At 46.0% G+C, this 20,151-nt stretch overlaps 1 protein-coding gene across 2 annotated transcripts in view; it reads right to left on the bottom strand.

The window, feature by feature from the left end:
- The window catches only part of ARHGEF4 (Rho guanine nucleotide exchange factor 4), a 219,169-nt gene that overhangs the window by 74,315 nt on the left and 124,703 nt on the right, over positions 1-20,151 (bottom strand). The window contains exon 1 of one of the 2 annotated variants that reach the window (XM_053597143.1): positions 6,547-7,115. The exons of the other annotated variant lie outside the window; for it this stretch is intronic. Coding sequence (XP_053453118.1) covers positions 6,547-6,955 — 409 coding nt within the window. The 5' untranslated portion in view covers positions 6,956-7,115. Of the gene's footprint in view, positions 1-6,546; positions 7,116-20,151 lie in introns of those variants that run through there. 2 annotated transcript variants of the gene reach the window in all.

Genomic DNA, 20,151 nt, shown 5'->3' with positions numbered 1-20,151 from the left:
ACAAAGAAGATACAATATGGCAAATAAACAACACAAAAAGAAGTTCCACACTACTCGTCATCAGAAAAATTCAGATTAGGGCAGCGCCTGTGGCTCAAGGAGTAGGGCGCCAGTTCCATATGCCAGAGGCGGCGGGTTCAAACCCAGCCCCAGGCCAAAAAAAAAAAAAAAAAAAAAAAGAAAAATTCAAATTAAAACCAAATGAGATATTATACAATTAACAGTCTGGCTTTAAAAAGCCTGGTGATTGTGAGAGCAGGCAGGAATGCAGGTCTGGGATGCACAGCCTCACAGCTACTTTGGACAAGTCTGGCAGGTTTTTAAACAGACGTGCACTTACCGTACCACCTACGACATGCTCCTAGGTATTTACCCAAGAGAAATGGAAACTTACATCCATAACAAAGACTCATACACTGATGCTCACTGCAGCTTTATTTGCAATAGCCCCAAACTGGGAACAGTCCAAACATCCTTCAGCTAGTGAATGGATAAACTCTGACACACCAATTCAATGGCGGACTATTTAGCCACAGGGGGAAAAAAAAGTATTGATTACAGGCAACAATGTGGATGAATCTTAAATGCATTACAGTAGAATAAATAAGCCAGACGCAGAATCAAAAGGCAACTTCTGACATGATTTGATTTCTACAACATCTTGGAACAGGCAAATCCCCGTGGATGGAGACAGATCTGTGAGGGAGCAGAGGTGAGGGGAGCTTAGCACAAGTGCCGCATCACTGCAGGGTGAAGAATCTCCTCTGTAGTTTGATTATGGTGGGAGTTACATGACTGCAGGTATTTGTCAAAACTCTCAGAACTGAACACCAAAAAAGTGTGCCTTTTACTATGTATAATCTTAAAAATAAATACAGAGGGTCCCTGACTTATGAAGGTTTGCCCTAATGATTTTTCAACTTTATCATAATGTCTGACAGTCACATGCATTCCGTAGAAACTGCAGTTCAAGTACCCAAACTATCATTCTATTTTTCACTTTTAGTATAGTATTCAATAAGTGACATGGGATATTCAACATTTTATTATAAAATAGGCTTTGTGTCAGATGAGTTTGTCCAACTATAGGCTAACATCAGTGCACTGAGCACATTTAAGGTGAGCTATGTGGAGCTATCATGTTTGGTAGGTCAAGTACATTAAATGCATGTTCGACTTTGCTATCTGAACTTAAAATGATTTTACTGCACACAAGCCCATCCTCGTCAGTCAAGGAGCAAACATAAACAGAGAGGAACAAGCAAGAAGTGTGGCCACCCCAACTTTCTGCCTAAAATCTTTCCACCTCCGAGTGTATGGCTGGTCCACAGGGGAGCTATGGCCTGGTCCCCTGGTCCCTGTCATCTCTTGTTTTCCTGTTCATTTCATGCAGCGTGCACCTGCCGCCTGCTGAAAGCACCCAGCACGGGGCTCCGCACACACAGGCGTCTTCCTTCATACATCCTTCTTCATCTGTTCATTCAGTCCTTTCTCCTGAAGTTCCTTCTTCTTACTTACCAGCTAACTATTAAGTGCTAAGCCTGAACAGTTAAGTGTTAAGCCTTGGGCAATACTTCCTTCTGAAGAGTTTCTCTGTGCCTCTTCCTTCCTGGCCTGTTCTCCTAATCTAATAGGTTGGGTCTTTCTAGAATAGGAAGCCCCTATTCTAAGCTTCCTCATCTGTGCAGTAGAGGTTTGGGGATGTTCAAAGCCACAAATTCTAATGAACTGGCCCTTGTCCAGCTCCTAGGAGGTCACTTTTAAGCCCTTGGAATATCCTGCCTGCTAAGAGCATCTCCGCACATGTGGGTCTGCAGACCATGTCAGATAGATTATGCCAACAATGTGATTTACGCTGGGCGGACTGAGTAACTAATTTCAATCTGTGGCACTGTCTATTTAAATAATTGATCCCCCAATAAAAACCCTGGACTCTAAGACTTAGGGAACTTCTCTGTTTGGCAATATTTCTTTTCTTTTCTTTTTTTTGGGGGGCAAGGGGGGGGACAGAGTCTCACTTTGTTGCCCTGACAAAGTGCCCTGGCATAACAACTCACAGCAATCTCAAACTCCTAGGCTTAAGAGATCATCCTGCCTCAGCCTCCCAAGTACAGGTGCCTGGCTATTTTTTTAGAGATGAAGTCTTGCTCTGGCTCTGGCTCAGACTGGTCTCTAACTCATGAGCTCCGGCAATCCACCCACCTTGGCCTCCCAGAGCACTAGGATAATAGGCGTGAGCTACCATGCCTGGCCTGGTTGGCAAAATTTCATAGGTGTTATCACAGCTGGGCAAATTAAACATAATCCATGTGATTCCACCATGGGGACAACTAGAAGCTCAAGCCTGATCTCTCCTGGACTCTGCCCTTATGCGCCTTTTGCCTTTGTTGATTTCAGTCTATATCCTTTCCCTGTAGTAAAGCGGAACCACAAGTATAACGGTATTTCTGAGCTCAGTGACTCCTTCTGACCACTCATCAACTGAGGGTGGCTCGGGCACCCTTTCATATCATCCCACTGGGTGTACTTCTCAGAGCGCTTACCATGCCTAGTGGACTGGCACTGCCTGTCTCTGTACTATGATTCTGTAGTGATTTCATCTACCACCTCTAGTGCCTGGAACTAGAGGACCAGCCTGCTTAGATGCTCAGTGCCCTCCAGAGCCAGACCTGTGCCTCAGAGATCGGCAGAGGGATGTGGAAGCAGCATGTGCTCTCCACCAAGAATAAATCATGGGACACTGACCACGTACAAGCACAGGTAGTGAACTCTCCACCAAGAATAAATCATGGGACACTGACCACGTACAAGCACAGGTAGTGAACTCTCCACAAGAATAAATCATGGGGACACTGACCACGTAAAAGCACAGGTAGTGAACTCTCCACCAAGAATAAATCATGGGGACACTGACCACGTAAAAGCACAGGTAGTGAACTCTCCACCAAGAATAAATCATGGGGACACTGACCACGTACAAGCACAGGTAGTGAACTCTCCACCAAGAATAAATCATGGGACACTGACCACGTACAAGCACAGGTAGTGAACTCTCCACCAAGAATAAATCATGGGACACTGACCACGTACAAGCACAGGTAGTGAACTCTCCACCAAGAATAAATCATGGGGACACTGACCACGTAAAAGCACAGGTAGTGAACTCTCCACCAAGAATAAATCATGGGGACACTGACCACGTAAAAGCACAGGTAGTGAACTCTCCACCAAGAATAAATCATGGGGACACTGACCACATAAAAGCACAGGTAGTGAACTCTCCACCAAGAATAAATCATGGGACACTGACCACGTACAAGCACAGGTAGTGAACTCTCCACCAAGAATAAATCATGGGGACACTGACCACGTACAAGCACAGGTAGTGAACTCTCCACCAAGAATAAATCATGGGACACTGACCACGTACAAGCACAGGTAGTGAACTCTCCACCAAGAATAAATCATGGGACACTGACCACATAAAAGCACAGGTAGTGAACACCGTATCCCCTAAAGCCTGAACTGAGAATTAAGCTTGTCAGATGACACATCCAGAACAGGAATTTAAAAAGCCGTGGCCAAGTAACAGCCATGTGATAGCCCAGTGTGGACTCCAGGGGCCCCAGGTGTGTATGTGTGTGGGGTTGGGGGGCAGATGAGAGCAGGGCAGCAAAAGGGCCGGGGAAATTCCACCCTATTTGACTGCATTTCATTTTCAGAGTCTGCCCGCAAGGGAAGTCTTCTGCACAGCAGGATGAATGACATTTTGATGAAAATGCCAGCACTGGACATTTAACATTCACAATCTCTTTTGGAAACAATGGAAGTCTAGAGGTCCTGCCCTTCACAGGCCTGCCATCCTGAAGGCTATTCTGGCTCTTGCTGGGACCTCCAAAAATGTTTAAGCAACAGGCCCACCATGAAAATCAGACAATAATTAACCTGTGCCAAGGCTCCCTTACTGGTAGCTCTTAATCTTTCTTAATAAACATGTACATGTGCTTTGTCTTAGACCCATTAGACCAGTCAAATAAAAACACATCCTACACCAAATGCCAACTCAGTGGGAAGTGTGCCCCCCAAATCAAAAACTCTGAGTAGAGTAGATCAGCAAGGTCAGACATTTCGGTTTTAATTCCTTTGTTTTGCAAATGAGAAAGCTGGTACTCAGATAAAAGCTGTGACTGCTGAATAGCAACAGTAATAGTCGGCAGAGAACATGTGGGGAGCCAACCAAATCAGCACCCTGCCTCTCCACAACTTCCACTCCAAAGCCAGCAAAGGGCCTCTTCAAGTTACCCATCCAGGCCTGAAGTTCTGTCCAGACACAGCCTCACTGCGCAGCTATGAGTAAGTTACTACTCCTCTCTGAGCCTCTTTTCATGTCCAGATAAGCAAGGAGTACTTTGCCTGGCATATAGAAAATGCTCAAGAAAGGCAATTTTCCTTTCGTCTTCCCTTCAAGTTCTCTCACCTACCAGGGTATTATCCAACCAGACTTCCTCATCCAAACCACAAATCCAAAGAGAATTATTTGAATGCCTGTCCTCTCAGTTCTTCCCAAAGATGGCAGATGGCTAGTACCACTGCACAAGAGCAAAAGTGAGTCTCAGGGCAGCAGGGGTAACTCTGCCCAGGAATCCGGTTGAGAAAGGCGGGTGGCTTCATGCACTATAATTCCACAGTGCACTCAGCAGTCTTTTCACATATCTAGGGCTGCTTGCGCAGGTCGGACCAAACAAGGCAGGAAGCAGGGGCCAAGGAACGCGAGTGGTGGCCAAGAAGAGCAGGGGTGATTCCCAACGCCCTCCTCAGAGCCACTGTGGCTGGGGTCTGACCACCGCTCCCCTATGGACCCAGTGGGCCAGTGTTCAGTGAAGGTACCACATTCGAGGCTGGGTCTCACACCAACTCTTACAACACCACACTGCCATAAAGCCCAGTGCAGGGCAGCTCTGAGCCCCTCCGAGGAGTTTCCTGGGCTTTGCCTTTTACCTTGTGCTTCCCTATACACTCCAGACCTTCCTGCACACACTGCACATATCTCTGAAACCCACCCAGGCTGCCTCAGTGCCACAGGGCTGGGGGATCCCTGGGTCTCAGGGTTGCCTAAAAACTCCAGTCACTGTCATCGCTGTCTATCTCACCAGGGACAACGGTAAGAAAGGCGGAGTTCATGGCAGGCAGGGGCAGCGAAGGGGGACCAGGGTCACGTCCCTGAGCCCCTCTGGGCTAGGTTTTCAGCTTCCAAGGTGGGAATGAGCATGCTTTTTGACTCTGAAAAGTTAGGAAAGCCATGTGGGCAAAGAGAGAGGGGGAGGGAGCCTTTGCCAGTTTGCTTAAGGTCCCACTTATATTTTTACGTAGCTTGGTTTTCTCAAAATGGGTTGTTTAAGCATCTGAGAGAAGGGAAGGGAGGGTTTAAAGGGAATTGGGATGGGATGAAATCAGAGCCACAGAACAATGAAAAACTTTTAGTGGGAGGAGAAACCAACAGCTAGATTATTCAATTGAATCGCATGGCTTGTTTTGGGAGAGGGCAGATGAGATCATGGAGTGCTCAATGTGGAGGTCAGCACAGCTTCTCCTTCCCTTTCCAAAGCCTGTATCTGACATTCAAGGTGCTCTCACCCCTGCCCGAGCGACCTTTTCGCTGCTCCTCCCAGTACAGCTGAGTCCCCTCTCTGTGGTTCACACAGCCCCTCCTCTCTGGCTCTGCTGCTCTGACCCCGTAGGTGGGGCACTGCCGCTCACAGGCTGCGCCTCAGCCCCGTGCACTGGGCTGCATAACCTCCCTGATACCCTGTGCCCTCACCGCAGAGGCTCAAAATACTTGTGGAGTGTTTCCAAGACCTGAAATAGAACCCCCTGCAGCAAATAACCAAGGGCAGGTGATGACCATCCACAAAGGCACCCTGGACTTCCTCAGACCATCCACATTTGGGGCCAAAGTGTTCCTCTTAATCAAAACCCAACACTTGGCCCTCCAAGGAGATATGGGAGCAGTATGGGGCACACACGGTCCCACATCTGGCAACACCCACTCTTGTTCTAGAGGGCACAGTTCCCGGGTCAGGGCCCAGCACACGCACAGGCGGCGCGATCTTCCATCTTTCCGGCTTTTCAGAGGTCAATCTGCGGTTTGGGAAACCATTTGTGCCACTGATCAGGATCAGTTTGGGGTAAGGAAACAGCGCATCCAGTGACCAAATTCTAGTCTCACCTTAAACACCCAAGTTTCCTAGTTGACATGCCCTACTAGAGGAGCCAACAGTGTCCTGGCTGTCACAGGCGGCCCACGGAAGAAGTGAGTCAAAGAAGAACAGGTGGGAGGGCGTCCGAAGGAAACCAGGAAAACGAAAAGGAATCAGATGGGCGAAGAAACGGGAAGGAAAGGACCCCGGAGATGGAAACAAGGCACCGGAAAAGTAAGGGAGGAAAAGGAAAGGCAGGAAAGGAGAGGCGAAGGCGAAGGGGCGCGAGGAGTCAGGCCCGGCGCTGAGGGGCGCAAGGCGCGACGGGCGGCGGCGGCGGCGCTCTTACCGGCGGTGGCCGAGCGGAGGCTCTCCAGGCTCCAGGAGCGGGACAGGGCGCCCCGCATGCCCCTGCCGCCGCCGCGGCCGCCGCACACCACGCCGCTGCTGTCCGAGTCGGAGCCCGGGGACAGCCCAGCGCTGCTGCTGCTACTAGTGCCCAGGTCGCCGCTCGTCTGCCCGCTCGACTCGCTGGGGCATTGCTGCGCCCTCCCGCAGGCGGGCCCGAGCTCCAGCCACAGGCTCGGGGACGGCTGGGCCGGGGGCGGTGGGGCGGCGGTGGCCGGGCTGCCGGGCGACGGGGCGCGCGAGCCGGGGCCAGGGTCGCCGTCGGAGGGCAAGGGGCGTGCAGGCGGCGGCGCGGCGTCCTCGGGCCCATCCTGGCCGCCGCGCGGCGGCCGCTCCGGGTCGGCTGACATCCTGGGGCTCCGCTGAGGAGGCGCTCGGCCGTCCCCCGTCCGCTCTGGCTGTGCAGCCCCTGCGGCGGGGCCCCTCCGTAGGCGCGGGGCGCGTGCGGCTTGGGGCCAGGCCAGGCGCCCACCGGGCAGGGCGCCGAGCACCGCTGGCCGCTAGGTGCCGGCCGGCCCGGCGGGCGCAGAGCCGCGGAGGCGACCCCGGCGCGGGTCGCGGGCCCGGTCCGCACGCGCTCACGCACGCGCGCACGCAGGTCTGGAGCGCCGGCGGCGGGCGCGGGCGCGGGCGCGGCGCGCGGGGGCCCGGGCCGCCCTCGGTCCCCACGGGGCCGCGCGGCCCGCATTCGCGCGCGCGGTTTAGGGTAGGGTCGTCCTCTGGAGCGGACGCCCAGGCACCACGCGCCCGTTTCCTGTGCAGGGATTCTCGCTCCATCTGGGGCAGGACGTCAGGATCTCCTCCCACCCCCCACCATCCCGGGTCAGAGACTCAGGCAGGCAGGCGTGCACGCCGCCCGGGGAGCGCGCTCAGCCGGGACGTGCCCCCGGTCCTTGGCCCAGCCAGGCGCGCGGTGAGTGGGGCCCCCCAGCTTCCGCGCACCGCCGGGCAGCCAGAGGCGCCCTCCAGGTCAGACTCGCCCTCTGCGGTGGCTAAGGGGTCGTACAAGGTAGAGTCATCGTCTGGGCCCAGCGACTTAAGAAAGCTAAGGGAAAGTCACGCGACAGGCAGACACCAAAAATGGGGGCTATGAGGCGTGTGACAAGGAACCAGGAATGACAGGGTTAGTTTGGGGGTGGGTCAGGGTAGGGCAGGACGTCAGCTGTTTTATTTGTCCCTCTCAGCATTTCTGAGCGCAGTAGGTTCTTGGAATGAGATGCCTCCAGGGCTCCAAACAAGGTCGGATATCCAGAAGTCATCACCTGAAATACAAAATCCAGGCGGTGGAAAACGGTGGGAGGCGTGAGGGGAATGAGAGGCCGTACTGAAGGGCTGGTCCGGGCTGCCCTCTGGGTCCTCCTAAATACACAGCACCCGCACCCCTCCGCAGCCCTTGGTGTAGCTGTAGCTGCCAGAAGTGCTGCCATGGCCGGGATGAGTGACAGTTGTAAGCGTGCTCTCCGGTGCACCTGCAGCACCTTCTGGTCCGCTTGGGGTCCATTTCCTGTGGCCCACGACCATCCCCGGGCTCCTAGTTCTCAGCTCTGTCCCTTTCCACTCTTTCCTCTCTTCACAGGCCCACTGGTACGAGGCCATGACGTGAACTTGTTCCTATCTGCCCTGACATCTTGGGCAATGGCCCCACACAGTTCTAGATGAAGTGCCAACCTCTACAAATACGAAGCTCATACTGGTGTTATCTGGTGTCCAATTACGGGGCAGAGGAGGGGTGAGACTCAGTCAAATCTCCATGCGAAGGCCCGGCGTTGGGTTCCTCAGTTTATTTTACTTTGGTGGGGAATGTGTGTGCCTTTCCTGGTCACTCCTTACACACACACACTTCATGCCTCTGCTTCCACTCCTCATCCTCTGTGTATGTGTGTGTGTGTGTCGGGTCACCATCTCTGTTCTCCTGTGGTTGTCCCTGAAGCTCCGGACGCTGAGCCCTCCTGGGCGGGGAGAACTGCTCAAGAAGAGATGGCCACTGCCAGCATTGGTCACCCCTCCAAATGGTGACCCATCAGCATATCTGTAGGTTCCACCTCCAAAATAAATGTCAGAGTTGTCCAGTTCTCTCTCAGCAGCTACCACAACCATGCTGTGCTTAGAAGACAGCTTGAGTGTTGTCCACAGCGCAACCCCAGGGAGCTCTAAAATATGTTATAAATCAGATCATGCCATGTGTCCTCATACTTCCCAAGATTTCTCCCCCCACCCTTCAGTCCCCTGCTCTCTGCACACCAGCCGCAGCCGTTGCCTGGTTCTGCTTCTCTTCCCTGAGGGCCTTGGCACTTCCTGTCCCCTTCATCTACCATGATCCTCTCTTGGCTTTTCATGATGTTGGTTCCTTCTCAACCTTCAGATCTCAGTAAATGTCCCTCTTCAGACTTGGTTTATTCCTTCTCAGCACTTGCTCTGTCAGTGGCTTGCTGTTCCCCCTGGTTGAGCACCTGCTATGGATTCAGGCTCGGTGACAGCTGTGGAGGGATGAGTGGGTCCTGGGCCTGCACAGCTGCCAGCCAGGACAGATCTCACTCATTGGAGTCATGACTGTGGGAGGCCTGAGGCATGCTCCTGTGTGGAAGTGGCAGAGCATCCAGATGGCAGCAGCCTGAGGCTCTAACTGGTGTGACAGCCGAGTGGCATGCCTTTACTAAGTCCTCTTCTCATTTAAATCTTCCTGGTTATTTAGGTACATTTACATGTAGTGTTCATATATATTTATGCACTGCTGAATGACAAGGATATGTTCTAAAAAATGCTTTGTTAGATGATCTTGTCCTTGTTTGAACATCACAGAGGGCACTTACACAAACCAAGATAGCATAGCCTACTGCACACCCAGGCTACGTGGTGTGGCCTCTTGCTTTGAAGTTATAAACCTGTATAGCAGGTTACTGTAGAATTGTTGGAGGTAGTTGTGACACAGTGGTAGGTAATTGGTACTTACACATATCTAAACTTAGGTACAGTAAAAATACAATATAAAAGACAAAAAAATGGTGCACCTGTACAGGGATTTACCATGAAGGGAGCTTGCACGACTGGATGTTGCTCTGGGTGATTCCGTGAGTGAGTGGTGAGTGAATGTGAAGGCCTGGGACATATTACTGCAGACTTCATACACACTGCACACTAAATCCACTGCACACACACACTAAATCCATAAAAAATATTCGTTTAGGCTTGGTGCCTATAGATCAGCAGCTAGGGCCCAAGCCATATACATCGGAGCTGGCAGGTTTGAACCCAGCTCGAGCCTGCCAAACAACAGTGACAACTGCAACCAAAAAACAGCCGGGTGTTGTGACAGGCACCTGTAGTCCCAGCTACTTGAGAGGCTGAAGCAAGAGAATCGCTTAAACCCAAGAGTTTGAGGTTGCTGTGAGCTGTGATGCCACAGCACTCTACCCAGGATGACAGCTTGAGAGTGTCTCAAAAAATATATATATTTGTTTTCACCAGCATCACCATAACACATTTGAGTAATATATTGTCCTATGGTATTATGACAGATGCAACATCACTAGATAATAGGAATTTTTCAGCTCCATTATAGTCTCAGAGGACCACTGTTGTGTACGTGCTCTATCATTATACAGTACATGAATGTATCTGTATTGTGTACATATGTGCGTGTCTGTATGTGTATAGGAATTAACAGTTACCCGGTGTCAGCACAGAAAGATCAGTGTTTCTTCAGGCTGGCTTGATGATGTTAAAATAGGAGATGAAATTCAACCATACATGTAGAAGCAGAAACAGAATGAGACTGAAACTTGTGAGTTTCTCTCTTGTCTCTCCTGATCCTACACTTCAGTTTCTACAACAGTGCTGGATGGAAAGAAGCTTAAATCCAGAGCAGTCTAGGTTCCAGTCCTGGTTCTGTCTCTGAGTTGTGACCTAGTAAATTACTTAACCTCCTACATGTTTCTCTCCTCACCATCAAATAAGAATACTAACAACTATGTGGCAGAATTCTGATCTGAAATCTGCCACAGTATCTAGCAATGTCTGAAATGTTAGCTCATATTTATTAAGTATATACCAGGTGTTAGATACTTTGCATACATTATTTTATCTCCCCAGATTTATCTGAAAGATGCCATTATTAGCCCATTTTACGGTTGAAATTAACTGAGGCTCAAAATAATCTACGATCACACACCCAGGGAGTGGTAGAATTGGTGCCAGGCTGCTGGCCGTGCTTTCAGCCACTCTGTAAAACTGTTAATTTCCTTTTTCCCCTTTGTGACGATTCCCCACGAATATCACCAGTACCTCTGGCAGAAATGACATTGTGAACCTACAGTGTGCGGAGCACAATGCTGCTGCTGAGGATTTAATGAAGACATTTAAGAAGGGCCTCGGGATAAGGTACAACAAGAGCATAGTCACACTCACTAAAACGACCAATAGGCTATACAAAATAAGAGAAAATTGAGACTGACTTTGGGCAAGACAGTGACAGGAACTCCAATAATCCATTCCCCAGTGACAGTAGTGAAAATTATTTGAAAAACAACCATTTAAAACCTCTGGAATGGTCCTAAGAGTCAATAGCAAATTAAGAAATGTATGTTTAAGAAAATCAACAATTGGGCTCAGTGCCTGTAGCTTAAGCAGCTAAGGCCCCAGCCACATATACCAGAGTTGGCGGGTTCAAATCCAGCCTGGACCTGCCAAACAACAATGACAACTCCAACTAAAAAATAGCCTGGTATTGTGGTGGTCACCTTTGGTCCCAGCTACTTGGGAGGCTGAGGCAAGAGAATGGCTTAAGCCCAGGAGTTGGAGGTTGCTGTGAGGTGTGACATCACAGCACTCTACCCAGGGCAACAGCTTGAGGCTCTGTCTCAAAAAAAAAAAAAAAAAAGAAAAAGAAAATCAACAATTGGCTGGGTATCGTGGCTGAAGCCTGTAATCTAGCGCTCTGGGAGGCCAAAGTGGGTGGACTGTTTGAACTCAGGAGTTTTGGATCAGCAAAACTCTAAGAAAAATAGAAAAACTAGCCAGGCACTTTGGCAGGTGCCTGTAGTCGAAGCTACTCAGGAGGCTAAGGCAAGAGGATTACTTGAGCCCAAGAGTTTGAGGTTGCCGTGAGCTATGATGACATCACTGCACTCTACCCAGGGCAACAGAGACTGTCACAGAAAAAGAAAAAAAGAAAGAAAGAAAAACGAAAATCAACAATTCAGTAAGAAAGGTGAGAGTCTGTGTTGCTTGAACCAATACTGCTCCTCCTCTGACCCCCTCCCAGCCCAGAGAGGCAGAGATGGTCTGATGGGCTGCTGCAGCCAACAACACAGGGTTGTTCTTTCCCAGCTCTGGCAGAGGCCTTTCTGCCCTGCCCCCAGCTACCTGTTGCCGGGTGAGAGTGTTTGAGCATGCCAAGAACACTGAGCTTCTAAGGCAGTGGTTCCATGCCAGGAGAGGCAAGCTGAGAGGACCTTGGTCTAATGCTGTCCCTCCCCAAGGACCCACAGAGTGTCACTCAGAGAGAAGCTTGCCATTGTCCTCACCCCCACCTCCAGAGCCCCGGCTCAAAGGTTTTGCCTGGGGGAGAAATGGGCTGTAAAACAGATAGCTCCTGATTTTTGTCCAAAGGAACTGACCTCATTTAACAGAGCATGGAGAAGTTTAAACCCAAAGGTACTTTCAAGCATAGTGCAGGTTGCAGTAAAGCAAACTGGAAGATCTTGAATCTAACAAACTGACAGCCTGGACGGGAACCCTACGATTTGTATGAGAGAACAGAGAATAAGACAGTTAAGAGAAGCTCTTCTGGGATCAGAACAAAGACCAAACCTTGGCCTCAGAAAGTGTTCCTTCAAGTGAGCCAGAGTTTGATTGCATTAGCTTGTAGAACAATTTGTGCCCTGGGACAATATTGAAAATAACAGAGTAATCAGATGCTACTTAGTGGAGTTTTACATCTGGGTGTGGGCAGAGAAAGAGTGGAAAAGAGTTCTGACAAAGCCCCTGTCATCCAACAGTGACCATGACACCTTTCTGAAGACCAACATCAGAGGCTTAACACTGTGGGAAGGGAAATGCATTTCATCAAAACAATTTAGCCAGTTAGTAAATAAGCAAATAACAAAAGCAAGACTGCTGGGGGAGCAGTACTAAGTTGCTATAGTATGTTATCTAAAATGTCCAGTTTCCAGGAAGGATGTTTGGAGAATACTTAGAGACCTAAAAATAGACCTGCCATTCAATCCTATAATTCCTTTACTATAAAGGAAGAAGACCAGAAGACCAAAAGTCACAATATAACAAAGACATCTGTACCAGAATGTTTATTGCAGCCCAATTCATAATTGCTAAGTCATGGAAGAAGCCCAAGTGCCCATTGATCCACGAATGGACTAGCAAATTGTGGTACATGTATACCATGGAATACTATGCAGCCTTAAAGAAAGATGGAGACTTTACCTCTTTCATGTTTACATGGATGGAGCTGGAACATATTCTTAGCAAAGTATCTCAAGAATGGAAGAAAAAGTATCCAATGTACTCAGCCCTTCTATGAAGTTAAATTATAGCTTTCACATGAAGACTATAACCCAACTATAGCACAAGACTATGGGGAAAGGGCCAAGGAAGGGGGAAGGGAGGGGGGAGGTTTTGGTGGAGAGAGGGTATCGGGTGGGGCCACATCTATGATGCATCTTAGAATGGGTACAGGCAATTGCACTAATGTACACAGCTATGATTTAACAATAAAAAAAAAGAAACAAAAAAATAAAAACTAAAATGTCCAGTTTCCAAACAAAAATTATGAGACATGCAAAGGAACAGGAAAGTATGACCTATATGATGGAAATATAAAAGGCAATGGAAACTGACTATGAGAGTGACCACGTCAGATTTATTAAAATTCAAAATAGCCATTATAAAGATGTCCACAGAACTAAAAAATCATGAAAAGGAAAAGATATGATAATGTTACATCAAATAGAGTATAAGTTATAAATCTCTATGATTTATTATAAATTATAGATTTAGAGATTTATAATTATAAAAGAGATTGAATATCTTTCAATCTTTTGATTAAAATTATACAAAAGAACCATGTGGAGATGGTAGATATGTTAAGTAGAAATCCCTCTTTCCTAGGGAAAAAGGACAAGGAGTGGTGGGGAGGCCCAGGCCCCCATTTTAGTGCCACCTACCTTAATTCAGTCACAAGTGATTGCTTACTCCTGGAGAGAAGGGACCCCCACACACCAATCTACCAATCAGAGCTTAGCTTGCCAAGTCAACGGTGCTAAATACTCTTTAGATGGGCAACAGGTAAAATAGAGTCTTGAAGGTGATGTAAAACAGCCTTAAGGCTAATTATCAATCATTAGCTTAAATCTACACTGAGGTCCACACTCTATAATGGGCTGTCAGAGAGGCTCATGGGAGGTCTACATGCATTTAAGACTCAGGTTTCAAGGTGACTTCTGAATCACAACGTAGGTCCAAGCCAGACAGCATAGAACAGAATCACTTGCCCTTACCCAGGCCTTTTTGCCTACTTGCTATGGCAATGGAAGCTTGTTTACTGTCTATGTGAATACATCTTGCTGTATAAGCCTATGTCTTGCTCTTGCTCTATAAACCTATCTTTCTCCTTCTCAAATAAATTTTATTTCATATCTGGTCATTTTGCAACCAAGTGAACTCCAAAAACACAGGACACATCTGCCTGAAACCCTGACATTTTAAGGGTTTAAAACCCAACAGAAATTCTAGAGTTGAAAAATATAATAACTAAAATAGAAATTCACTAGAAGGGCTCAACAATAGGTTTCAACAGGTGGAAGAAAGAGTTAGCAAACTTGAAGACAGATTGATAGAGATTATACGAGTCAAAGAACACAGAGAAAACCATGAAAAAAAACTTACCAAAGCCCCAGAAAAAGGCGGGACATCATTAAGTGCACCAACATATGAATAATGGTAACACCACAAAGAAAAGAGAAAGAAAAAATATTCTAAGAAATAATAAAAACATTCAAAATTTACTGAAAAACAATAAACCACACAACCAGGAAACTTTGTAATTCCAAGGTAGATAAACACAGAGACCCACAGATACATCATAGGAAAAATGCTGAAAGTAAAAGACAAGGGTAAAATCTGGGAACCAGCTAGAGAATAACAACAATATAACTTATTAGTTGTAACTGTCAATATGACTGACAGCTGGCTTAGTGGCTAAAAGAAAAAAAAAAACAAAAAACCCTTGTCAACAAAGAACACTTTATGCAGCTGTTTGGAAAACTCAAATCATTTTTCCTCTGCTCTCACACAACAATCAACCCAGAAGCCTGCTGTGACCTCACAATATGTGGGGATTTCTCTCCACCAAAAGCAAGCAATCAGCTCTGCAGTGGACACCTGCTGAGTGTTCTCCACTTCAATTCTGATTATCTACCTGGAGATGAAATCAAATCCCACTAGCTGGGGATTCAGTCCCCAAGGCCAGCCCTTTTTCTCATCAGTCTCAATTCCAGACCTCTGAAATTTATGACTGGGTTCATGTTGGGGTTCCTATGACCCCATTATTTGTAGAGATTGACCTCAGAACTCAGGGAAACACTTCAAGTTACTAATTTATTACAAAGGGTCTTTGAAAGGATATTGAAGGAGCTAAAGAAATTTCACACTAAAATATAACTCCTTGGTATAAAAAATACCTTGAATTAAAGGCCATTTGAGATCAGGAAGCATTGAAAGGGGGTTTCCCTCTATCTACATAAACTGGACTGACCTAATCAAAAGATCTAAGGAGGCAACTAATTTCCTTTCCTCTCCCTATTAGCTAATATATTGCAGGAAAGAAGATCAAGAATGCTAGCAGACCTAGCTAGCATTTTAAATCTTTTAAAATCTTTTAAAAGGTAAAATGTGTCTCTCAGGCTAATTTACAAGTCAATCTGTTTCCCCTATCTATTCATCCCCCCTAGCAACTATTTGTTGCATTTATATGTCACATTTTCCCCCTTCCCTTCTAAAACGCAGGTATAAAAATATCTGTGTTTTATTGAAATATTGGGTAATCACTCTGTGATTCTCCCCATGCACATGGTATTTGGAAATAAACATATCTCATTAATCTCCCTTAACTGTGAGTTGATTTTTCGAAACCACTCTTACCAACTGATGAGGTAAGGCGAGGCAAGAACTAGAGGAAGGGCCCCAAAACTCTGTGAAGGAACAGGCTTAGCTAAAATAGTGATAATTACCAGCCACTGTCCCCTCCTTTGCTTGATAATAGTCACCGCCCTCTTATTTGCTTCATTTTTTTTTCTTTTTAATTTTTATTTTTTTTACTGTTGGGGATTCATTGAGGGTACAAGAAAGCAGGTTACACTGATTGCATTTGTTAGGTAAAGTCCCTTTCACTGCTTCTCTTTAATTGTTACTCTAGAGGGCAGAGCTGGTAGTTGTAAAGATTCTTAACTCTTCTCCATAGAAAGCATTACCTGTTCAGAACTCCAGGGATATTTTTGATGTATCTTTCAGGTCCTGCATTCCAGTGGATTGGCTGACCCACCCAGAAGGTGGCCCATAGTCAAAGACTGATTCTTTAGCCCCCCATACTAGCCAATTATTAGACCCTGATTGCCGCATCTTCTGCCCTCCAAACTGTCTTTAAAAACCCTATTTCCCCAATTCTAGGGAAGGTGGATTTGAGAAATGTCTCCCATCTCCCCGCTTAGTGCTATGTGGAATAAACTCTTTCTCTTGGGCAGTGGGCAGATGAACCTGGCTGGGCAGCAACACTTTCAGCAAACTTTTGGGGGAAAAGAGCAAGATTCTGTGGCCTCTATAATATAAATAAACATGCAGATGAGGAGCTATATAGTAGAACAAGGTACGGAGGGGTCCTAAGCTCAAGAGCTTCTTTTCCCATGGGGTTGTGAGATATCACTCTCCCCCACACACCACTCACCATTCACATGGGTGAGTTCTTATTCACCTTCCTATAAGTCTCCACGTTGTCAGCTATCTGGAAGCTTTCTAAAGACCTGTCCTTCTGGACTTTTTATGGAGACCTCATTACATGGGCATGATTCAAGCATTAGCCATTGATGATCAACTTAACCTTTAGCCCCATTCCCCTCCACAGAGGTTTGGGGGGAGGCTGAAAATTCCAACCCTCTAATCCTGCCTTGGTTTTTCTGGTGACCTGAAGCTGCCTACAGGCTGCTAGCCATCAGTCAATTAGTAGCATACAGAAAGACATAACTTTGGAGACAGTAAGAATTTTAGGAGTTGTATGCCAGGAAAAAGGGACATTGATCAAATATATAGTTCACAATATCACAGCAGCAATGCTCTTTCAAAAATGAAGACTAAATATTTTCCCAGATAAACAAAAATTCAAAGAATTAGTTCCCAGCAAACCCAACTTACAAGAAACACTAACAGGAGTTCTTCAGACTGAAAGCAAGTGACCCTAGATGATAACGTGAATGCAAATAAACACAAAAAGGGCATTGGTGAAGGTCGTTCTGTAATTATAAAAGACACTATAAATTCTTATTTCTCTCCTTTTTTTCTCTTAATTTAAAAAACAATTGTATAAAATAATATGTGTATAATATCTTTTGGACTTATAACATAGGAATGGAATTTATATGGACTTACAACATAGAAATGGAATATATATGGAATGTATCTGCCAATAAAGCAGCTAAAGGAGGTGAGTGAGAAAATCTGTAATGGGCTAATCAAATGCTGATGTATGGTGGAGTAATCATTTTATTAATGCACTGTTGGGTCTGTAACATCAAAGATGTAATATGTATAACACTAAAATTACAAAAAGGGAAGATGAGAATAGAGCTATGTAGAAATATTTCTAACTATTACTGGTATTAAGGTAGTATATACCTGAAGTTGATTCTGATAAGACATGTATATGTTAAACCCTAAAACAACTACTAAAAACATGCAAAAAATACAGTGAATCATGAATAAAAATAAAATATTACATTGGAAAATATTCAGTTGGTGTGAAAAAACAGTAAAGGAGAAACAGAGCAACAACATTATAAGAAATATAGAAAACAAAAAATAAAATGGTAGATGTAAATTCAATTATATCAATAATAACACTAAATATGAATGGATTAAATCAATCAAAAGGCAAGAGTGTCAGGTTGGATAAAAAGTGTGATCCAATTATAGGCATACTTCATTTTATTGTGCTTTACTTTATTGCACTTTACAAATATTGTATTTTTTACAAATTGTAGGTTTCTGACAACAGTGCACTGAGCAGGTCCATCAGTGCCATTTTTCCAACAGATGTGCTCAGTTTATATCTCTCTGTTACGTTTTGGTAATTTTCACAATTTTCTGTGATGAGTGATCTTTGATATTACTGTAATTGCTTTGGAGTGCCCTATGAACCAGGCCCAGTAAGACAGCAAACTTAATAATGCTATGTGTTTTCTGACTGCTCCACTGACCATCTGCTCCAATGTCTTTTTTTTAGTTTGTTTGAGAGAGAGAGAGAGAGAGTCTCTGTTGCCCAAGGTAGAGTGCTGTGGTATCAGCCTAGCTCACAGCAACTTCAGACTCCTGGGTTCAAGCGATCCTCCTGCCTCAGCCTCCCAATTACCATGATGCCCAGCTAATTTTTCTACTTTAGTAGAGATGGAGTCTCTTTCTTGGTGAGGCTGGTCTCAAACTCCTGAGGTCAAGGTATCCTCCTGCCTTGGCCTCCCAGAGTCCTAGGATTACAAGAATGAGCCACTGCACCCAGACTTTTTTCAAGGTCTTGCTCCCTCTCCTTGGAATGCTCTATTTCCTGAGAAACAATAGTACTGAAATTAGGCCAATTAATAACTCTCTAAGTTTCCAAGTGAAAAGAAGAATTGTACGTCTCTCACTTTATATCAAAAGTTGGAAACGAGTAACCTTAATGAAGATGGCATGTTATAGACTAGTGGTTCTAAACCTTCCCAATGTCGTGATGTATTTTCATTGTTACAAAGGGGTTGCGACCCACAGGTTGAGAACTGTTGCTATAGACCAAGATGGGCTGAAAGGTAGTCCTTGAGCCAAACAGCCAGATTGTGAATGCAAAGGAAAAATTCTTAAAGGAAATCAAAACTGCTACTCCAGTCAGCACACCAATGAAAAGAAAGTGAAACAGCCTTATTGCCGATATGGAGAATGTTCGAGTGGTCTGGGTAGATCAAACCAGCCACAACACTCCCTTAAGTCAAAGCCTCATCCAGAGCGAGGCCCAGCTCCTTTTCAATTTTGTGAAGGCTGAGAGAGGTGAGGAAGCTGCAGAAGAAAATCTGGAAGCTAGCAGACGGTGGTTGATGAGGCTTAAGAAAAGACGTCCAGAATGCACACATAACATGGTGAAACAGCAAGTGCTGATGGAGAAGCTACAGAAAGTTATCCAGAAGATCTAGCTAAGATAATGGATGAAGATGGTTACACCAAACAAAAGATTGTCCATGGAGATGCAGCAGCCTTATACTGGAAGTAGATGCCATCTAGGACTTCCATAGCTAGAAAGGAGAAGTCAAAGCCTGCCTTCAGAGCTTCCAGGGACAGGCTGATCCTCTTGTTAGGGGCTATTGCAGCTGCTGACTTTAAGTTGAAGTCAGTGCTCATATATCATTCTGAAAAATTCCAGGGCCCTTATGAATGAATATGCTAAATCTTCTCTGCCTGTGCTCTGTAAATGTACAGAAAAGCCTGGATGATAGCATATCTATTTACAGCAGGAGTGTTCAACCCAAGGCCCATGGGCCACATGCAGCCCAGGATGGCAATGAATGCAATTGTGACTTTTTTGTGGAACTTGATTGTACAGTTCTCAAGGGTGAACTTTACAGACAACATCGTATGGCAATGTCCCACAAAATAAATGTACATAGGCTGTCGCTATTTGCGTGCATGTGTGACTTCAGTTTTCCAGTGGTGAACGGCTTCCAGTGTGTTATCTTCCAAGTAGAGACAGTTGAGTAGACACCATCATACATTAGGTGACTTAGCGAGGCAGTAACTATGGATAATATTTCAACCTACCATTGCAACACTAGGCATTCAGTGTTATTTAGAAGTCAGGGAAGCATTCTTTTTTCTTTTTTTTTGAGACTGAGTGTCACTTTGTCACCCTTGGTTGAGTGCTGTGGCGTTATAGCTCACAGCAACCTCAAACTCTTGGGCTCAAGTGATCCCCTTGCTTTAGCCTGTCAAGTGGCTGGGACTATAGATGTTTGCCACAATGCCTGGTTATATATATATATATTTTTTTTTAAGAAATGGGATCTCACTCTTGCTCAGGCTAGTCTCAAATTCCTGAGCTCAGGCAATCCACCCACCTCAGCTTTCCAGGGTGAGCCACTGTGCCCCACCGGGTAAGCATTCTTATTTGATTATTAAGATACTTCAAAAACTATAATTTGAAAAGGCATTAGATGCAAAAACATGCTGCCACATTTGATAAGTATAAACAATTGTGCCCTAAGGACAAAATAGCGAAACTGAAAAAACAAAATTTCTTTTAAAAACT

This window comes from Nycticebus coucang, chromosome 7 (genome assembly GCF_027406575.1).
Source record: "Nycticebus coucang isolate mNycCou1 chromosome 7, mNycCou1.pri, whole genome shotgun sequence".
NCBI classification, from domain to species: Eukaryota; Metazoa; Chordata; class Mammalia; order Primates; family Lorisidae; genus Nycticebus; species Nycticebus coucang.
The sequence above is the reverse complement of the archived record's forward strand: the minus strand, read 5'-3'. Positions and strand labels throughout refer to the sequence as shown.